We start from the raw sequence: 15,396 nt of genomic DNA, 5'->3' as shown, positions 1-15,396 counted from the left end.
AAAGTAGCAAAAATTAGATTTGAGTTGAAACTTCCAGAAAGGAAACCAAAAATTGATCAACCTCAGTTCACAGATGGCTGAAATAAAAGTACATCAAACTAACCTTGCGAGTATCTACTGAAGCAAACACCTTTCCAAGTGGATTATGGTAACTGGTCCCATGAGCTGCATAAGCAAATTCTTCTAGCCATATCGGAACTTCCTGTTGTGCCTACAGGAATAGTTTCAATATAAATATTAAAAACTAAAGGCTCATGCTAGGTGGATTCAATAACAAAAACATCTACTTTCTTGTTTCCCTTTAACTTTTCTCTTTCACGTCCTTGTGCACCCAGTTTTCAATGATAACTTAAAAAGGGGGAAATAATGTGAAATATCCAACTCAGAATGAGAATAATTGGTTAACCTTTTTTAATTCTGAGCAATGTGGTATCTACACCAAATGGACTTGGAAAGATTAATAGACAAATCAAGTTACTGGAGTCATGATGCTATTTTCCATAATCTATCAAACATAATATGGATATTTCTGCAGTACTTACATCAGAAAGAACCTTTAGGAGAGCACGTGCTATTGGCAAATCCGTATTTGAATCAAAGAACGATATTGCTTTGCCAACATTCCCACAACGGCCAGTACGTCCAATGCGATGGACATATTCATCAATGGTAGAAGGCAAATCAAAGTTAATGACATGCTGCACATGCTCAATGTCCAGCCCTCGAGCTGCTACAGCTGTTGCCACCAAAACAGGACACTTCCCTGTGCGGAAGTCACCAAGTGCCATCTCTCTTTCCCTTTGCTCTCGATCACTACAAAACAAAAGACAAAAAACTTTTGCACAATATTTATGCACAGCAAGAATCACATATTTGTCAGCACTCCATAAAGTGCAGAAATTATGAAATTATTTTACCACATCCAAAGTGCCAGTCAAATAAAGCAGCTTCATACTGAAAAGGATCTTCAGAACAGTCACTCTTTCCCCCACAACACCCAATCCCCATCCCACACCTGCAACAAACTATTTGTGGACACCATGGGAATTGAGGGAACACACAGAACAATTAAAGTTTAGTCTATTAGGCTCACATTAACACTGCAATGAAGTTACTGTGAAATTCCTCTAGTTGCCACATTCCAACACCTGTTCAGGTCAATGCAACTAACCAGCACTTCTTTGACTGTGGGAGGAAACCCATGCAGACATGGGGAGGACATGCAAACTGCACACAGGCAGTGACCCAAGCCAGGAATCGAACCCAGATCCCTGGCACTGAGGCAGCAGTGCTAGCCCCTGTGCTATCCAGTGATGTGGAGGTAGGAGATTAGCCATGGTGAGCAGTCCCTTCACCCCAAGTCATTCATATGGATGGCATTAGTTGAGGCCCCAGCAATGGTATTGCAACTAATTGATTTGCCAATCTGACAACAACTCACTTATTCAGGTTTTGCCTCCTGTTAGTTCAGTAAGAAGTCTCTCAACACCAGGTTAAAGTCCAACAGGTTTATTTGGTAGCAAAAGCCACCAGCTTTTGGAGCACTGCTCTTTCATCAGGTGAGTGGTAGTTCTTTTCACAAATTGGGGCATATAATGACACAAACTCAATTTACAAAATAATGGTTGGAATGCTAGTCTTTACGGGTAATCAAGTCTTAATGGTACAGACAATGTGAGTGGACAGAAGGTTAAGACAGTTTAAAGAGATGTGTATTGTCTCCAGCCAGGACAGTTAGTGAGATTTTGCAAGTCCAGGCAAGTCATGGGGGTTACAGATAGTGTGACACGAGGAACCAATTGTGAACAGAACTCCCACTTATCAGACAAAGGAACAACAAGCACTCTGAAAGCTAGTGGCGTTTACTACCAAATAAACCTGTTGGACTTTAACCTGGTGTTGAGATTTCTTACTGTGTCTACCCCAGTCTAACGCTGGCATCTCCACATCCAGTTTGCTGATCCACTATTCACAATAATGAATCATCCCCAATACTGTAAGCTCTTCCTCTGGTGGCAATCTTTTGTGTGGCACCTTAAGTGACTGCCTTTTGAAACTCCATCTACTTTATGCTTTCCCTCCTGCTTATTCCATCCTCAAGAAGAAATCTGCGTATTTCCGACGTGAACATAGAACACTACAGCACAAACAGGCCCTTCGGCCCACGAGTTGCGCCGATCACATCAACACCTACCAATCTATAGACCTATCTATAACCCCCAATCCCATTAAACCCCATATACTCATCCAGAAGTCTTTTAAAAGACCCCAGCAAGTTCGCCTCCACCATCACTGACGGCAGCCGATTCCATTCACTCACCACCCTGAGTGAAAAACTTACCCCTAACATCACTTCTGTACTTTCCTCCCCGCACCTTAAATCTGTGTCCTCTCGTAGCGACCATTTCAACCCGGGGAAATAGCCTCTGAGAATCCACCCTGTCTATTCCTCTCAACATTTTATAAACTTCTATCAGGTCGCCTCTCAACCTTCGTCTCTCCAGGGAAAAGAGTCCCAGCTCCCTCACCCTAACTTCATAAGGCATGCCTCCCAGTCCAGGCAACATCCTTGTAAATCTCCTCTGTACCCTTTCAATAGCTTCTACGTCTTTCCCATAGTGAGGCGACCAGAACTGCGCACAGTACTCCAAATGAGGCCTGACAAGGGTCTTATAAAGTTGCAGCATTACCTCCCGATTCCCAAACTCAATCCCTCGATTAATGAAGGCCAGTACACCATACGCCTTCTTGACCACCTCCTCCACCCGCGAGGCCGATTTAAGAGTCCTGTGGACCCGGACCCCAAGATCCTTCTGCTCTTCAACACTACTCAGACTCCTGCCCTTGATAGTGTACTCGTTCATCCCGTTGGTTCTGCCAAAATGGACAACTACACATTTATCCGCGTTGAAGTCCATCTGCCATTTCTCCGCCCATTCCTGCATCCTATTTATGTCCTGCTGCAACTTTTGACATTCTTCCAGACCATCCACAACACCACTGACCTTCATGTCATCAGCGAACTTACTTACCCATCCCTCCACTTCCTCATCTAGGTCATTTATGAAAATGACAAAGAGCAAGGGTCCTAGAACAGATCCCTGGGGCACTCCACTGGTGACTGACCTCCATGCCGAAAAAGACCCATCCACAACCACTCTGCCTTCTGCAGGCAAGCCAGTTCTGGATCCACAAGGCCAAAGGCCCTTGGATCCCATGCCCTCTCACCTTCTCAAGAAGTCTTGCATGGGGGACCTTGTTTTCTGCTATCCTTTCAGCTTACTAGTATCTGCAAGCAGTCTTTTGCCAAAAATGAGGGAACTTTGTTCCATTGAAAAGATTTAGTGTGAACTCTCTCCAAATGATAAATAATCTCTACTTCTTCAACTTTTATCAAAAATCTCATTCTAGCAATTTAGTATGAGCCACCCATTTAAATTGGTTACTTTGGGGCACAAAGGGGTAAAATAAAAAAAACCAGATACATCCAACAAGAATCTCTGAAGCTGTTGTGACTGCACTAAGTAACTTTGGTAACCACAAGGAACTGTCAAACCACTGCTCCAGATAAGTTACAACAGACCATCAAGGACTTTGATGCTTCATTATCAGACAGTATAATCAAAAATAATTTTCTCCCCAACCTATTCCAAAAAACAGCCAAGAAAATAAGAATTATGGATAACTGTTTCAAAGCACAAGTCACCTGTGCAAGCAAGTCACTAGAGAACATAAAACACCATGGCAAGAAAGAATGAATTTTCACACACAACATGAATCAAATTTGATTATTAAAAGATTATTAAAGAGGGAATTTAAGAGATTATTAAAGAGGGAAAAGTGGAGTGTGAGCATAACCTTATCAGAAACATAGAAGTGGACTGTAAAAGTTTCAATATGTTAAAAAAGGTGACAAACACATGTCACTTACAGTCTGAAAAACAGAGGAATCAAATTGTGGAAAACATGGAAATGACAGAACAATTAAACAACTACTTTAGTTCTGTCTTCGTGCCAGAAGAAACAAAACTTCCCAGAAATTCCAGGGAAGCAAGGATCTAGTGATGAGGAATTAAAGGAAATTAGTACAATGACAAAAAAAAGTGTTGGGGAAATTAATGGGACCAAAAGCTGATAAATCCTTGGTGTCTGATAATCTACATCCCAGGATATTAAAAGGGGGTGGCCATGGATTCACTAGTGTAATCTTCCAGAATTTTGGAACAGTTCCAACAGACTGGAGTGTGGCAAATACAACACCTCTATTTAAAAAAAGGAGAGAAGGAGACAACAGGGTTAAATTAACATCAGTGGTAGAGAAAATGCTAAAGCCTATTATAAATGAGGTGTCAACAGGATTCAGCAAGTCAACATGGATTTATCAAAAGAAAGTCATGGTTAATACACCTACTGGAATCTTTGAGGACGTAACTAGAAGAATAAACAAGGGAGATAGGCCGTAATGTAGCACAACGATGTGTTTGGGTCTCAGCTACTCACAGTACACATTAATGACTGGATGAGGGAACCCAAAGTAATATTTCTAAGTTTGCTCACGACAAAATCTTGGTGGAGGAGTTGTAAGCAGGAAGAAGCTTCAAGGTAATTTAGACAAGTTGAATGAGTGGGCAAATACATGGCAGATGCAACATAACAGATAAATGTGAGGTTATCTGCTTGGAAGGAAAAACAGGAGATGTTGATGTACAAAAGAGAACTGGGTGTCTTCTTACACCAGTCAGTGCGTGCAAGAAAGCAGATGCAGCAAGTTGTTGGAATGGCAAATGGCCTTTATAGCAAGAAGAAGAGTACAAGAGCAAGGATGTCTTCTTGTAATTATACAAGGCTTCGGCAAAACCACACCTGCAGTACAGCATGCAGTTGTCTCCTCAGCCAAGAAAATATATACTAGCCATAGAGGGGACTGAAACGAAGGTTTACAGACTGATTTCTGAAATGACAATGAGGAGAGGTCGGGTCAACTTGGCCTGTATGCACTGGAGTTTAGAAAAATGGCAAGGGTGGGATCTCACTGATATATCCAGTCTGTCAGAAATGTAGGGATGTTAGAGACAGAACCACTGAATAGATTTGCAAAATAGTTCTCTAGAGGATCAGCCATGATCAAACTGAATGGCTTGATGGGCTAAATGGCCTACTATTGCTTTCTATTTAAGTTCTAAAATCAAACTTATCCATACCATGCATCTTTAGTTAGAGTCCTGTTTCAATTAAATCATGCTCAGAGGAACATACCCAGCAGCCCTCCCAGTCAAAGACCACTGGATTCTAGGCAGTCAGCAATAATTACATTTATGAGAAGCAAATGACAAAACTTTACCCATGAATACTTGTCGTAGGGAATTTTTCTTGACAAAGGAAGGTAGCAAGAAAGTCAGCCTTTCGTTTGGTGTCGACGAAAACCATAGTCCGTTCAATACCTGTAAAAACACTGCTTAAATTAAGAAACTCCTTTTTTGCACACCAATAGGTGCTAGAAATCATTTCTGCACTAACATTTGGTGACATCTAATTACTCTTTGCTGTCAGATGAAACATTTCAGAATCTAAGAACTGAATTATACAAGGTGCCAGACACCCTGCTGTTGCCTGGTTAAGAGGTTAGGGATAGCCACACAGCCATTTAACTTATTCGCTAGAGGCAGGATGTTGACCATATAGATCAGGAAGTCCCACCTCAGCTGTGATTGGCCAGAAGCTCCAGGAATCTTGCCAGGTGCTAAGCAGCAGGGGGTACAACCTTGGGGAAGAAACAAAAGGTCAGTGGAGATTCTATCATCCCACCCACTTGCACAGAGCAAGTAATGTGGACCTCTCCAACTGTTGGTTAAATCCTACTGGCAGTTAAAAGTAGTGGGCACATACTTGCCCACTTATGGGCCTCATATGGCCCACTGGTGATGTGCTGCCTAAACACCTCCTCCTAATGGGGGCATAATGGAGGAATGGACAAGCTGACTACATTTAATTAACTGCCTCAAAACCCAATAAAAGTGAAGCCTTAAATTCAGGCCTAGATGTGTTTTGGTAGCTTGGTTTACAATCATACTACACAAGACCATAACCATAAGACCATAAAAGACATCAGAGCAGAATTAGGCCACTTGGCCTTCCATCACGCCCCCCCCCCATAACCCCCGATCCCCTCATCAATCAATAACCTGTCTTAAAAAGACTCAATGACCTGTCCTCCACAGCGTCCTGCGGCAGAGTTCCATAGATTCACTACTCTCTGGCTGAAGAGATTCATCCTCATGTCTGTTCTAAAGGATCTTCTCTTTAGCCTGAGGTTGTGCCCTCCGGTTCTAGTTTTTACTACTAGTGGAAACATCCTCTTCACATCCACTCTACCCAAGCCTCACAGTATCCTGTAAGTTTCAACAAGATCCACCCCATCCTGCTAAACTCCAATGAGTGCAGACCCAGAGTCCTCAACCATTCCTCATACAAAAAACCCTTTATTCCAGGGATCATTCTTGTGAACCTCCTTTGGACTCTTTAAGGCCAGCACATCCATCCTTAGATATGGCGCCCAAAACTGCTCACAATACTACAAATGGGGTCTGACCAGAGCTTCATACAGCCTCAGAGGTAAATCCCCGCTCTTGTATTGAATGACATGAATGCTACTGTGAGGGAAATACAAATAAAACAATTCTTAAGTATTTTGGTGAAGTGTTCAGGAAGCAAAATGAAAGAATATGGATTTCAAACGCAGTTTCCCAAAAAATAATTTGATTTGAGCAGGACCTCTTTGTAAATAAATTTTCCATCACTTTGTATTTCAATTTCCAGTTTTCCTTCAACTTGGAGCAGCTGCTCCTAGATATTTTTCTAGAAAGTCTTACAGTACTTTTGTAAAGAATTATATACTCTTCCACCCATCAAATTTTTACCTTTATCTCTTGAACCAGTCAATTCTTTGCAGGGATATAGCTCCTCAGGCACCCTCCAGTGCTTTACACAACTAAAGTGTAGCATTATTTCAGTAAATCCTTTGTGCATTTCTGGCTGATCAAATGACAGTGCAAGGTAATTTAAAACTAAGCAAAGCTTAACTGGCTTCTCAATTGAGGCCATGAGTGGAATTTAAGAATAAAAGGGGGGCACATGATTTCTGTCCCTAAACAATCATGGAGAGACAGAAGAGCAGACAGAACCATAGAAAATTACAGCTCAGAAACAGGTCTTTTGGCCCTTCTTGTCTGTGCCGAACCATTTTTTGGCCGAGTCCCACTGACCTGCACTTGGACCATATCCCGCCACACCCCTCTCATCCATGAGCCCGTCCCAAGTTTTTCTTAAATGTTAAAAAAGTGACCCCGCATTTACCACTTCATCTGGCAGCTCATTCCACACTCCCACCACTCTCTGCGTGAAGAATCCCGCCCCCTAAAATTCCCTTTAAAAACTTTTCTCCTTTCACCCTTAACCCACACCCTCTGGTTTTTTCCTCCCCTAGCATCAGTGGGAAAAGCCTGCTTGCATTCACTCTATCAATACCCATCAAAATCTTATACACCTCTATCAAATCTCCCCTTGTGCAGGACAGAAAAAGTAAAAATAAAATGGTAATAGAAGGGGATTTCAACTTTGCCTATCCTAATTAATATTGGGAAAGTGTGAAAATTTTAGAGGGGGTGGAATTCTTAGTGCATTCAGCAGAGCATTTTGAGTCAGAACACAGAAAGGGGTGGCACTTGACCTAATTTTAGTTAAAGAAGCTGGGACAGTAGAGGTGTCAGTGGGGGAAAACACAAGAACATAAGAAATAGGAGCTGGAGTAGGCCATTTATCCCTTCGAGCCTGCCCCGCCATTCAATAAGATCATGGCTGATCTGAAGTGAATCAGTTCCACTTTCCCACTTTCTCCCCATAACCCTTAATTCCCTTGTCTGTAAAAAACCTATCTACCCGTGTTTTAAATATATTCAACGGTGTAGCCTCCACCACTTCAATGGGCAGAGAATTCCAGAGATTCACCACCCTTTGAGTGAAGAAGTTCCTCAACTTTGATCGAAACTGCATCCCCCCCTCCCCCATTTTGAGTCTGTGCCCCCCTACTTCTACTATCCTTTCTAAGTGGGAAGAATCTACTTCTACCCTATCTAGCCCCTTCATTATCTTGTAAATCTCTATAGGATCCCCCCTCAGCCTTCTAAACTCTAATGAGTACAGACCCAGCCTATTCAATCTCTCCTAATAAGCTAACCCCCTCATCTCCGGTATCAGCCAAGTAAACCTTCTCTGTACTCCCTCCAACGTCAATATATCCTTTCACAAATGCAGGGACCAACACTGCACACAGTACTCCAGTTGCAGCTTCACCAGTGCCCTGTACAGTTGCAGCAAGACCTCCCCTGCTTTTATATTCTATCCCCCTCACTATAAAGGCCAACATTCCATTCGCCTTCTTGATCACCTGCTGCACCTGCAGACCGAGTTTGTGATTCCTGCATGAGAGGACCCACAGGTCCCTCTGCACCGTAGCATGCTGCAGCTTTTCACCCTTTAAATAATAATCCCTCCTACTATTATTTCTCCCAAAGTAAATAACCTCACATTTGCTAACGTTATACTCCATCTGCCAGGTCCTTGCCCACTCATTCAGCCTATCCAGATCTCTCTGCAGACTTTCCGCACACTCCACGCAATTTGCTTTTCCACTCATCTTCGTATCATCAGCAAATTCTGTTACCCTACACTCAACCCCCTCCTCCAGATCGTCTATGTATATGGTAAACAGTTGAGGCCCCAGCACCAATCCCTACGGCACTCCACTAGTCACCAACTGCCAACCAGAATAGCACCCATCGATACCAACTCTCTGCTTCCTGTTAGGTAACCAATCCTCAATCCACACTAACACCTTACCCCCAAATCCGTGCACCCTAACCTTCTGCAGCAACCTTTTGTGAGGCACCTTATCAAACGCCTTCTGGAAATCTAAAAACACCACATCCACCGGTTCCCCTCTGTCTACCACACTAGTCACATCCTCATAGAAATCCAATAAATTCGTTAAACATGACTTCCCCTTCACGAATCCGTGCTGTGTCTGCTTGATCAAACCATTCTCTTCTAGGTGTCTCGCTATTTCTTCTTTGATGATGGATTCTAGCATTTTTCCAACTACGGACATTAAGCTAACCAGCCTATAAATTCCCTGCCTTTTGTCTACTACCTTTTTAAAACAGTGGCATAACATCAGCTGTTTTCCAATCCTCCAGCACTTCCCCAGAATCCAGCGAATTTTGATAAATAATTACTAAGGCATCCGCTATTACTTCTGCCATTTCTTTCAGAACCCTGGGATACATTCCATCTGGTCCTGGGGACTTGTCTACCTTCAGTCCCATTAGTCTACCAAGCACTACCTCTCTAGCGACAGATAAAGGGCTCAAAACAGCATCTCGCGTAGTGAAGGTGGTGCAGGGAGGTACTTAAAAAGAAAATTAGGAGTGTGAAGAGGGGGCATAAAAAAACAAACACGAGTGCAAAATAATCCCAAGATGCTTTAAGTATATTAGGGGTAAAAGGATAACCAGGAAAACAGTAGGGCCCAAAGTGGCAATCTGTGTAGAACCAAAAGACATTAACGAGCTATTAATTGAGTACTTTGCATCTTACATCACAATGGCGAAGGAAGATGTAGGTCCAGAGAGCAGGAGGTGGGGGACTGTGATATAATTGAACAGATTGGCATTGAGGCAAGAAGGTGATGGCAGTTTGTGGGTTAAAAAAAGTGGATAAATTCCCAAACGACATGCATGCTTGTCTGCTGTGTAAAGCAAGGGAAGAGCTTGCAGGAGCTAACATTAATTTTCAAATCCTCTCTAGTCAAGAAGTTAAGAGCCCATGGGATCCAGGGCAATTTGGCAAAAGATTTAAATTTAGCTTAATGGCAGACAGTAATGGTCAACAGCTTTTTTTGCGAAACATCACTGGATACTGGCTTCTGCTCGCAGGGATCAATGCCGAGTCCCTTACCATTTGTAATGTGCATTAAGTGATCTAGATATGAATCTAGATATGCAAGTTTGCTGATGCCACAGAAATCGATTGAATGATAAACAATGAGGAGCAAAGCTTTCCATTACAGGATGATATAGACAGGCTGCTCAGGTGAGCAGAAGAGTGGCAGATGGAAATTAAGCCTGAAAGGGTTAAGTTCACAGCAGGAAAACAGTGGAACAGCAATGGTAGGAGTTTGAGTTATTTGAGAGACAACAGAAATTCACCCCACAGAGGAGAAAACATGTTAAGGGAAGGGTGAGGCATCTATGGCTGACAAAGGAAGTCCAGGACAGCATAAAAGCAAAATAGAAAGCATAAAAGTGGCAAGGATTAGTGGGAAGCCTTTAAAAGCAAGCAGAGGACAACAAAAAAAAAGCAATATGGGTGGATAGAAGATGGAATATGAGTGTAAGCTAGCTAGTAATACAAAAAGCAGGAAGTTTTTCCAATATATAGAAAAGGTAAGAGAGGCAAAAATAGCCATAGGACCACTGGAGAAGGAGGCTGAAGAAATAATAGGAAACAAAGCAATTGCAAAGGAATTGAATAATTACTTTGCATCAGTCTTCATGGTGGAAGACGCCAGTGGGATACCAGAGCTCCAGGAGAGTCGGGGGCACAGGTGATTGAAAGGCACAGCAGACTCGATGGGCTGAGTGGCCTAATTATGCTCCTATGTCTTGTGGTCTTTTTAAAAGGAGAGAGGCGATACATTTTGGGAGAAGTGGGCGGCACAGTAGCACAGTTAGCACTGCTGCTTCATAGCTCCAGGGTCCTGGGTTCGATTCCCAGCTCGGGTCACTGTCTGTGTGGAGTTTGTACGTCCTCTCATGTCTGCATGGGTTTCCTCCAGGTGCTCCAGTTTCCTCCCATAGTCCAAAGATGTACAGGTTAGGTTGATTGGCCATGTTAAGAAATTGCCCCTTAGTGTCCAGAGATATGTAGGTTAGAGGGATTAGTGGGTATAATATGTAGGGATATGGGGGGTAGGGCCTGGATGGGATTGTGGTCAGTGCAGACGCGATGAGCCAAAGAGCCTCTTTCTGCGCTGTAGGGTTCTATGATTCTATGCAACAAGGCAAGGAACTGAACAATAGGACGCCAAGTAGTAGAGGACCAAAAAGGATTTTTGGGTGCTTATCCAAAGCTACCCAGAGGCAACACGACAGGTAGTTAAAGGTGGTTTAGAGGGCATATGGGATACTTGCCTTTTATTAGTCAAGGCAGATTGCAGAGAGGTTATAAAAAGGTGCACCAGAAAGGGTACACAGGAGATTCACCAGGATGTTGCCTGGGCTGGAGCACTGCTGCTATGAAGAAAGGCTGAGTTGTTTTCATTAGAGCAGAGAAGGCTGGGGACGGAGGTGAAGACAGGAACAGACGTCATTATGGTATACAAAATTATAAAGGAACCTTGCCCTCTGGGAAAAGGGGTCAATAATAAAGGGGACATAGATTTACAGTAAGATTTAGAAGGGATTAGAGGAAAAACTTCTCGCAGAGAATGATGGGAGTCTGGAACTTGCTGCCTGAAAGATGGTACAGGCAAAATTTAGAAGCATTTTAGATGAGCACTTAAAATGCCGTAGCATTCAAGGGTACAGAATAAGCACTGAAAAATGGGATTAGAATAAATGGGTGCTTGATGGCTGTGGCAGATACCATAGACCAAATTGTCCTCTTTCTGTGCTGTAAACCTCTATGGGGCCATGACTCAGTAATGTCATTCTCACCTATGTTAGTGAGGATTTCAACCAATTTGTTCCTTTTGGAATACTGGTCAACTTGCAGTATGGACTGCTGCACATCACCACAGGCCCCTCCCACTTGGCCAACCGCAAGAAACAAATAGTCGCTCTTCATGAAATCTGCAGCCAACCTTCAGGAAAGAAGCACAGCAACATGAAAATTAAACATTTGGACCAGTTTGAACTTCACTATTTACAACTAAATAAATTTACTCCATTCAAAACTCAGTTTTCGTTTTTTAGCCACACAAGATAATGCAAACAAGATTAAAAATGGAGAGGTGACATCAGCTTAATGGGTTTATTAGTGGGTTTTGATAGGCTAAATAAAGAGAAACTTGTTTATAATGGCTATTAACTGAAAGGCACAAATTTAGGATAATGTGCAAAACAACAAAGGGGAGGGGATGAGATGGAATATGCAAACTGAGTTTTGATGATCTGAAAAGGGTAGTAGAAACAGATTTGACTAACTTTCTAAAGCAAAGTAGATATATACTTGAAAGAGGAGGAACAATTTACATCAGTATGCAGAAAGAATGTGATTAATCAGACAATGCTTTCCAGGAGCCAGCACAGACTATGGGCTGATTGCTGTGTGATAATGATTAATTTACTGAAATTTGGAAATTCAAGGTATTTTCTTTGCTCCTCATTCAGCCAATAGTTTCACCGGCACGTCAAAGCAAAACAAGAACATACAAGTGAAGAGCCCTGCAGATAACAGACGTGTTACATGTTTTGTGAGCAGCACAGGAGCACAGTGGTTAGCATTGCTGCCCCTCATAGCACCAGGTACCAGATTCGACTCCAACCCTGGGTCGTTGTCTATATGGAGTCCCCCCCACCTCCACAGTCTGAATGATGTGCAGGTTAGGTGGATTGGCTATGCTAAATTGTCCTTTGGTGTCAGGTGGTTTAGCAGGGATAGGGCCTGGATGGTGTTGTCGTTGGTGCAAGTTCGATGAGCTGAATGGCCTGACTCTGTGAATAAGCCAGTTTATCAATACATACAAATGAAGCTAGCAGCTTCGAATCTCTCAAACTGAAGGACAAGCAGCTGCAGATGATCAGAGAAACTTAGATCTAATAAATCACTTTTCTCTTTACCAATGGCAAGCATTTTTGCTTCCGCTCAGTGGTTTACTTAAATTGGTTCTACAGTATGAAAAGTCAGATAGCAGTTATTGTAAACAACAGTATTCCAAACAACTGTTACCTTCTATGAGACGCTATTTATTCAGAAAGAAACTCAATTTTGTGTGCCAGTACAACAAATAAGGAAGTGAGAAAAGGATCCAGTCATCTAACCTCCAGACACCCTCAGTTGCACTGATTAAGCAATACCATACTGGGGTGTGCGTGCACGTGGAGGGCAGGGCAGGGGCAATTTATTCTATTGTGGAGTGGGGGGGGGGGGGCGGTTGGGGGGAGGCAGCACTGTAAAAAAAAACGACAAAAAAAGGGAATGTAAATGAGGATAAAGACAGCTGAGAGAGATACTAAAAGCATCAATTAAAAGATCAGAATGCTTGAATGGCAGAACAGATGTAGAAGGATGATAATAACAGATGAATGAGATGAAAAGAAGAAACAGAATGAAGTAAGTGGAAATGGAGTGGAGTGAAGGTCAGGAGAGTTAGTTCATGTTCTGAAGTTGTTGAACTCAATATTCAGTCCAGAAGCCTGTAAAGTGCATTGGAAGAGGAGATGCTGTTCCTCCAGTTTGCATTGGTGTTTGCTAGAACATTGAAAAACGCCAGGAATAGACAAGTGTACAGGAAAGCAGAGTGGTGTGTTGAAGTGGTAAGCGACAGGAAGGTCTGGGTCCTGCTTGCAGACGGACTAAAGATGTTCAGCAATCACTGAGCCTGTATTTGGTTTTTCCGATGTAGAATCGACTGCATTGATCTATTGCATTTGCTGCTCACAAACTGAAGGAGATGCACGTGAATCACTGTTTAGGACCTGGAATGGTGAGCAGGGAGGTGGTAAAACAGCAGATGTTACACCTTTTATGATTGTATGGGAAGGTGCTGTGGGCAGGGGATGAGGTGTTGGGTGTGATGGAGGAGTGGACCAGGGCATTCCAGAGAGAATGGTCCCCACAGAACGCTGACAAAGGGGTGAGGGGGAAGATGTGTTGAATCGTAGCATCGTGCTGGGAGTTAGTGGAAACGATAAAGGATTATGCTTTGAATGTGGTGTCTGGTGGGGGTGAAAAGTGAGGGCAAGAGGGACCCTATCCTGGTTTGGGGGTGAGGGGGAGGGGAGAGAACAGTGACCCAGGGGGTGGGTCAGATGTGGTTGAGAGCTCTGTCAACCACACAGTGGGTGAAAAACCATGGTTGAGGAGGAATACATATCTGCACTGCTTTTTTGGAAAGTGGTATCAGAACAGATGATGTGGCAGAGGCAGAGGCAGAGGCAAAAGGAAATGAGAGAATGGATGGAAACCTTACATGTGGAGTGTGAGGAGTTGCAGTCAAGGTAGCTGTAGGAGCCAGGCTTGTAATGGATACTGGTAGACAGTTTAAATCACCAGAAATGGAGAGGTCAAGGAGGGAAGAGAGAGTGTCAGAGATGGGCAATGTGAAGATGATAGAGGGGTGGAAATTGGAATCTGAGATTTTCCAGCATTTTCTGTTTGTTTCAGATTCCAGCATCCGCAATATTTTGCTTTTATCCAAGTATAATTTAAAGTTGAAGTGTCAAAAGCATATTGCACAAAAGACTATAACCACAGGAGCAAAGAATGCTGTACAAATAATGAATAAAATAAACACCATATCAATAATATTCCAGCAATGGCTCAGTTGATAAACAGCAGCTGCAATTTCCACGGGAGTGCTCCCATTCTTCTGCCAAGATTGAGAAACTCTTGTACAAAATCGATCTTCAGGTGTTTCATTCAATCATTTGGTCCCAGATTTAATCTTCAGTATCTATCCCTCTGGATGAAGGTCCAGAGGACACAGAATGCTTTCTGCCAACTCCAATGTGATTCTACAAGTTCATAATAACATTCCTACTCCATACAGAGCCCAGCTGTAAATTTAGGCACAACTGAAAGTGAACGACAAATGATAAAAACCTGCAGTATATAATCCCAAACAGAACAACTTGGAATATTTTTCTATCAAGACATATTGTACCTGCTGAAACAAAGTACGTGTGACCTGCAGCCAGTGATGCAGTCCCAGGACTGGGGATTTTACTACACTGACTTCGAGACCAGGAAAATGCTGCCAAAGCCAGGACCTTCACTCTGCTGGTCTCCAACGACCAGGCCTGCATCCCTGGGGCTGCAGCTCTCTCCTCCCCAGCCCCCAACCTGGAAAACTGTAAGCCCCAAGCACTCTTCCACTCCCCTTCAACAATCACCCCACACTGTTATCAACTCCCACTGCCTAACAATCACAAACACTGCTCTTTTAAATTTACTTGCAGGTCTAGAGATCCTCCGACCTCCAAAGGAAGATCCTGACCTGGCAGTGACTCCCGGCATGTCATCCACTTACCAGCCTTCAACCCGTCCTAGCCAGAGCATGGTCTGGACCCATATAATGACGCAGGAACCTCAAGCAAGGCAACAAATCCTCCATCTAAA

At 43.1% G+C, this 15,396-nt stretch overlaps 1 protein-coding gene across 7 annotated transcripts in view; it reads right to left on the bottom strand.

Moving 5' to 3' along the window:
* Nucleotides 1–15,396, bottom strand: part of ddx4 (DEAD (Asp-Glu-Ala-Asp) box polypeptide 4) — a 76,184-nt gene that overhangs the window by 6,182 nt on the left and 54,606 nt on the right. For all 7 annotated transcript variants that reach the window (XM_080186064.1, XM_080186037.1, XM_080186081.1 and 4 more), the window contains 4 exons: nucleotides 11,772–11,917; nucleotides 5,342–5,441; nucleotides 543–813; nucleotides 104–211 (listed from right to left, as the gene is read on the bottom strand). In XM_080186064.1, the coding sequence (XP_080042190.1) occupies nucleotides 104–211; nucleotides 543–813; nucleotides 5,342–5,441; nucleotides 11,772–11,917 (625 nt within the window). The remainder of the gene's footprint in view (nucleotides 1–103; nucleotides 212–542; nucleotides 814–5,341; nucleotides 5,442–11,771; nucleotides 11,918–15,396) is intronic.

This window comes from Carcharhinus amblyrhynchos, chromosome 1 (genome assembly GCF_965287045.1).
Source record: "Carcharhinus amblyrhynchos chromosome 1, sCarAmb.v2.hapA, whole genome shotgun sequence".
In the NCBI taxonomy this organism is placed as follows: Eukaryota; Metazoa; Chordata; class Chondrichthyes; order Carcharhiniformes; family Carcharhinidae; genus Carcharhinus; species Carcharhinus amblyrhynchos.
Note: the sequence above shows the minus strand (reverse complement) of the source record. Positions and strands in the feature narration are given on the sequence as shown.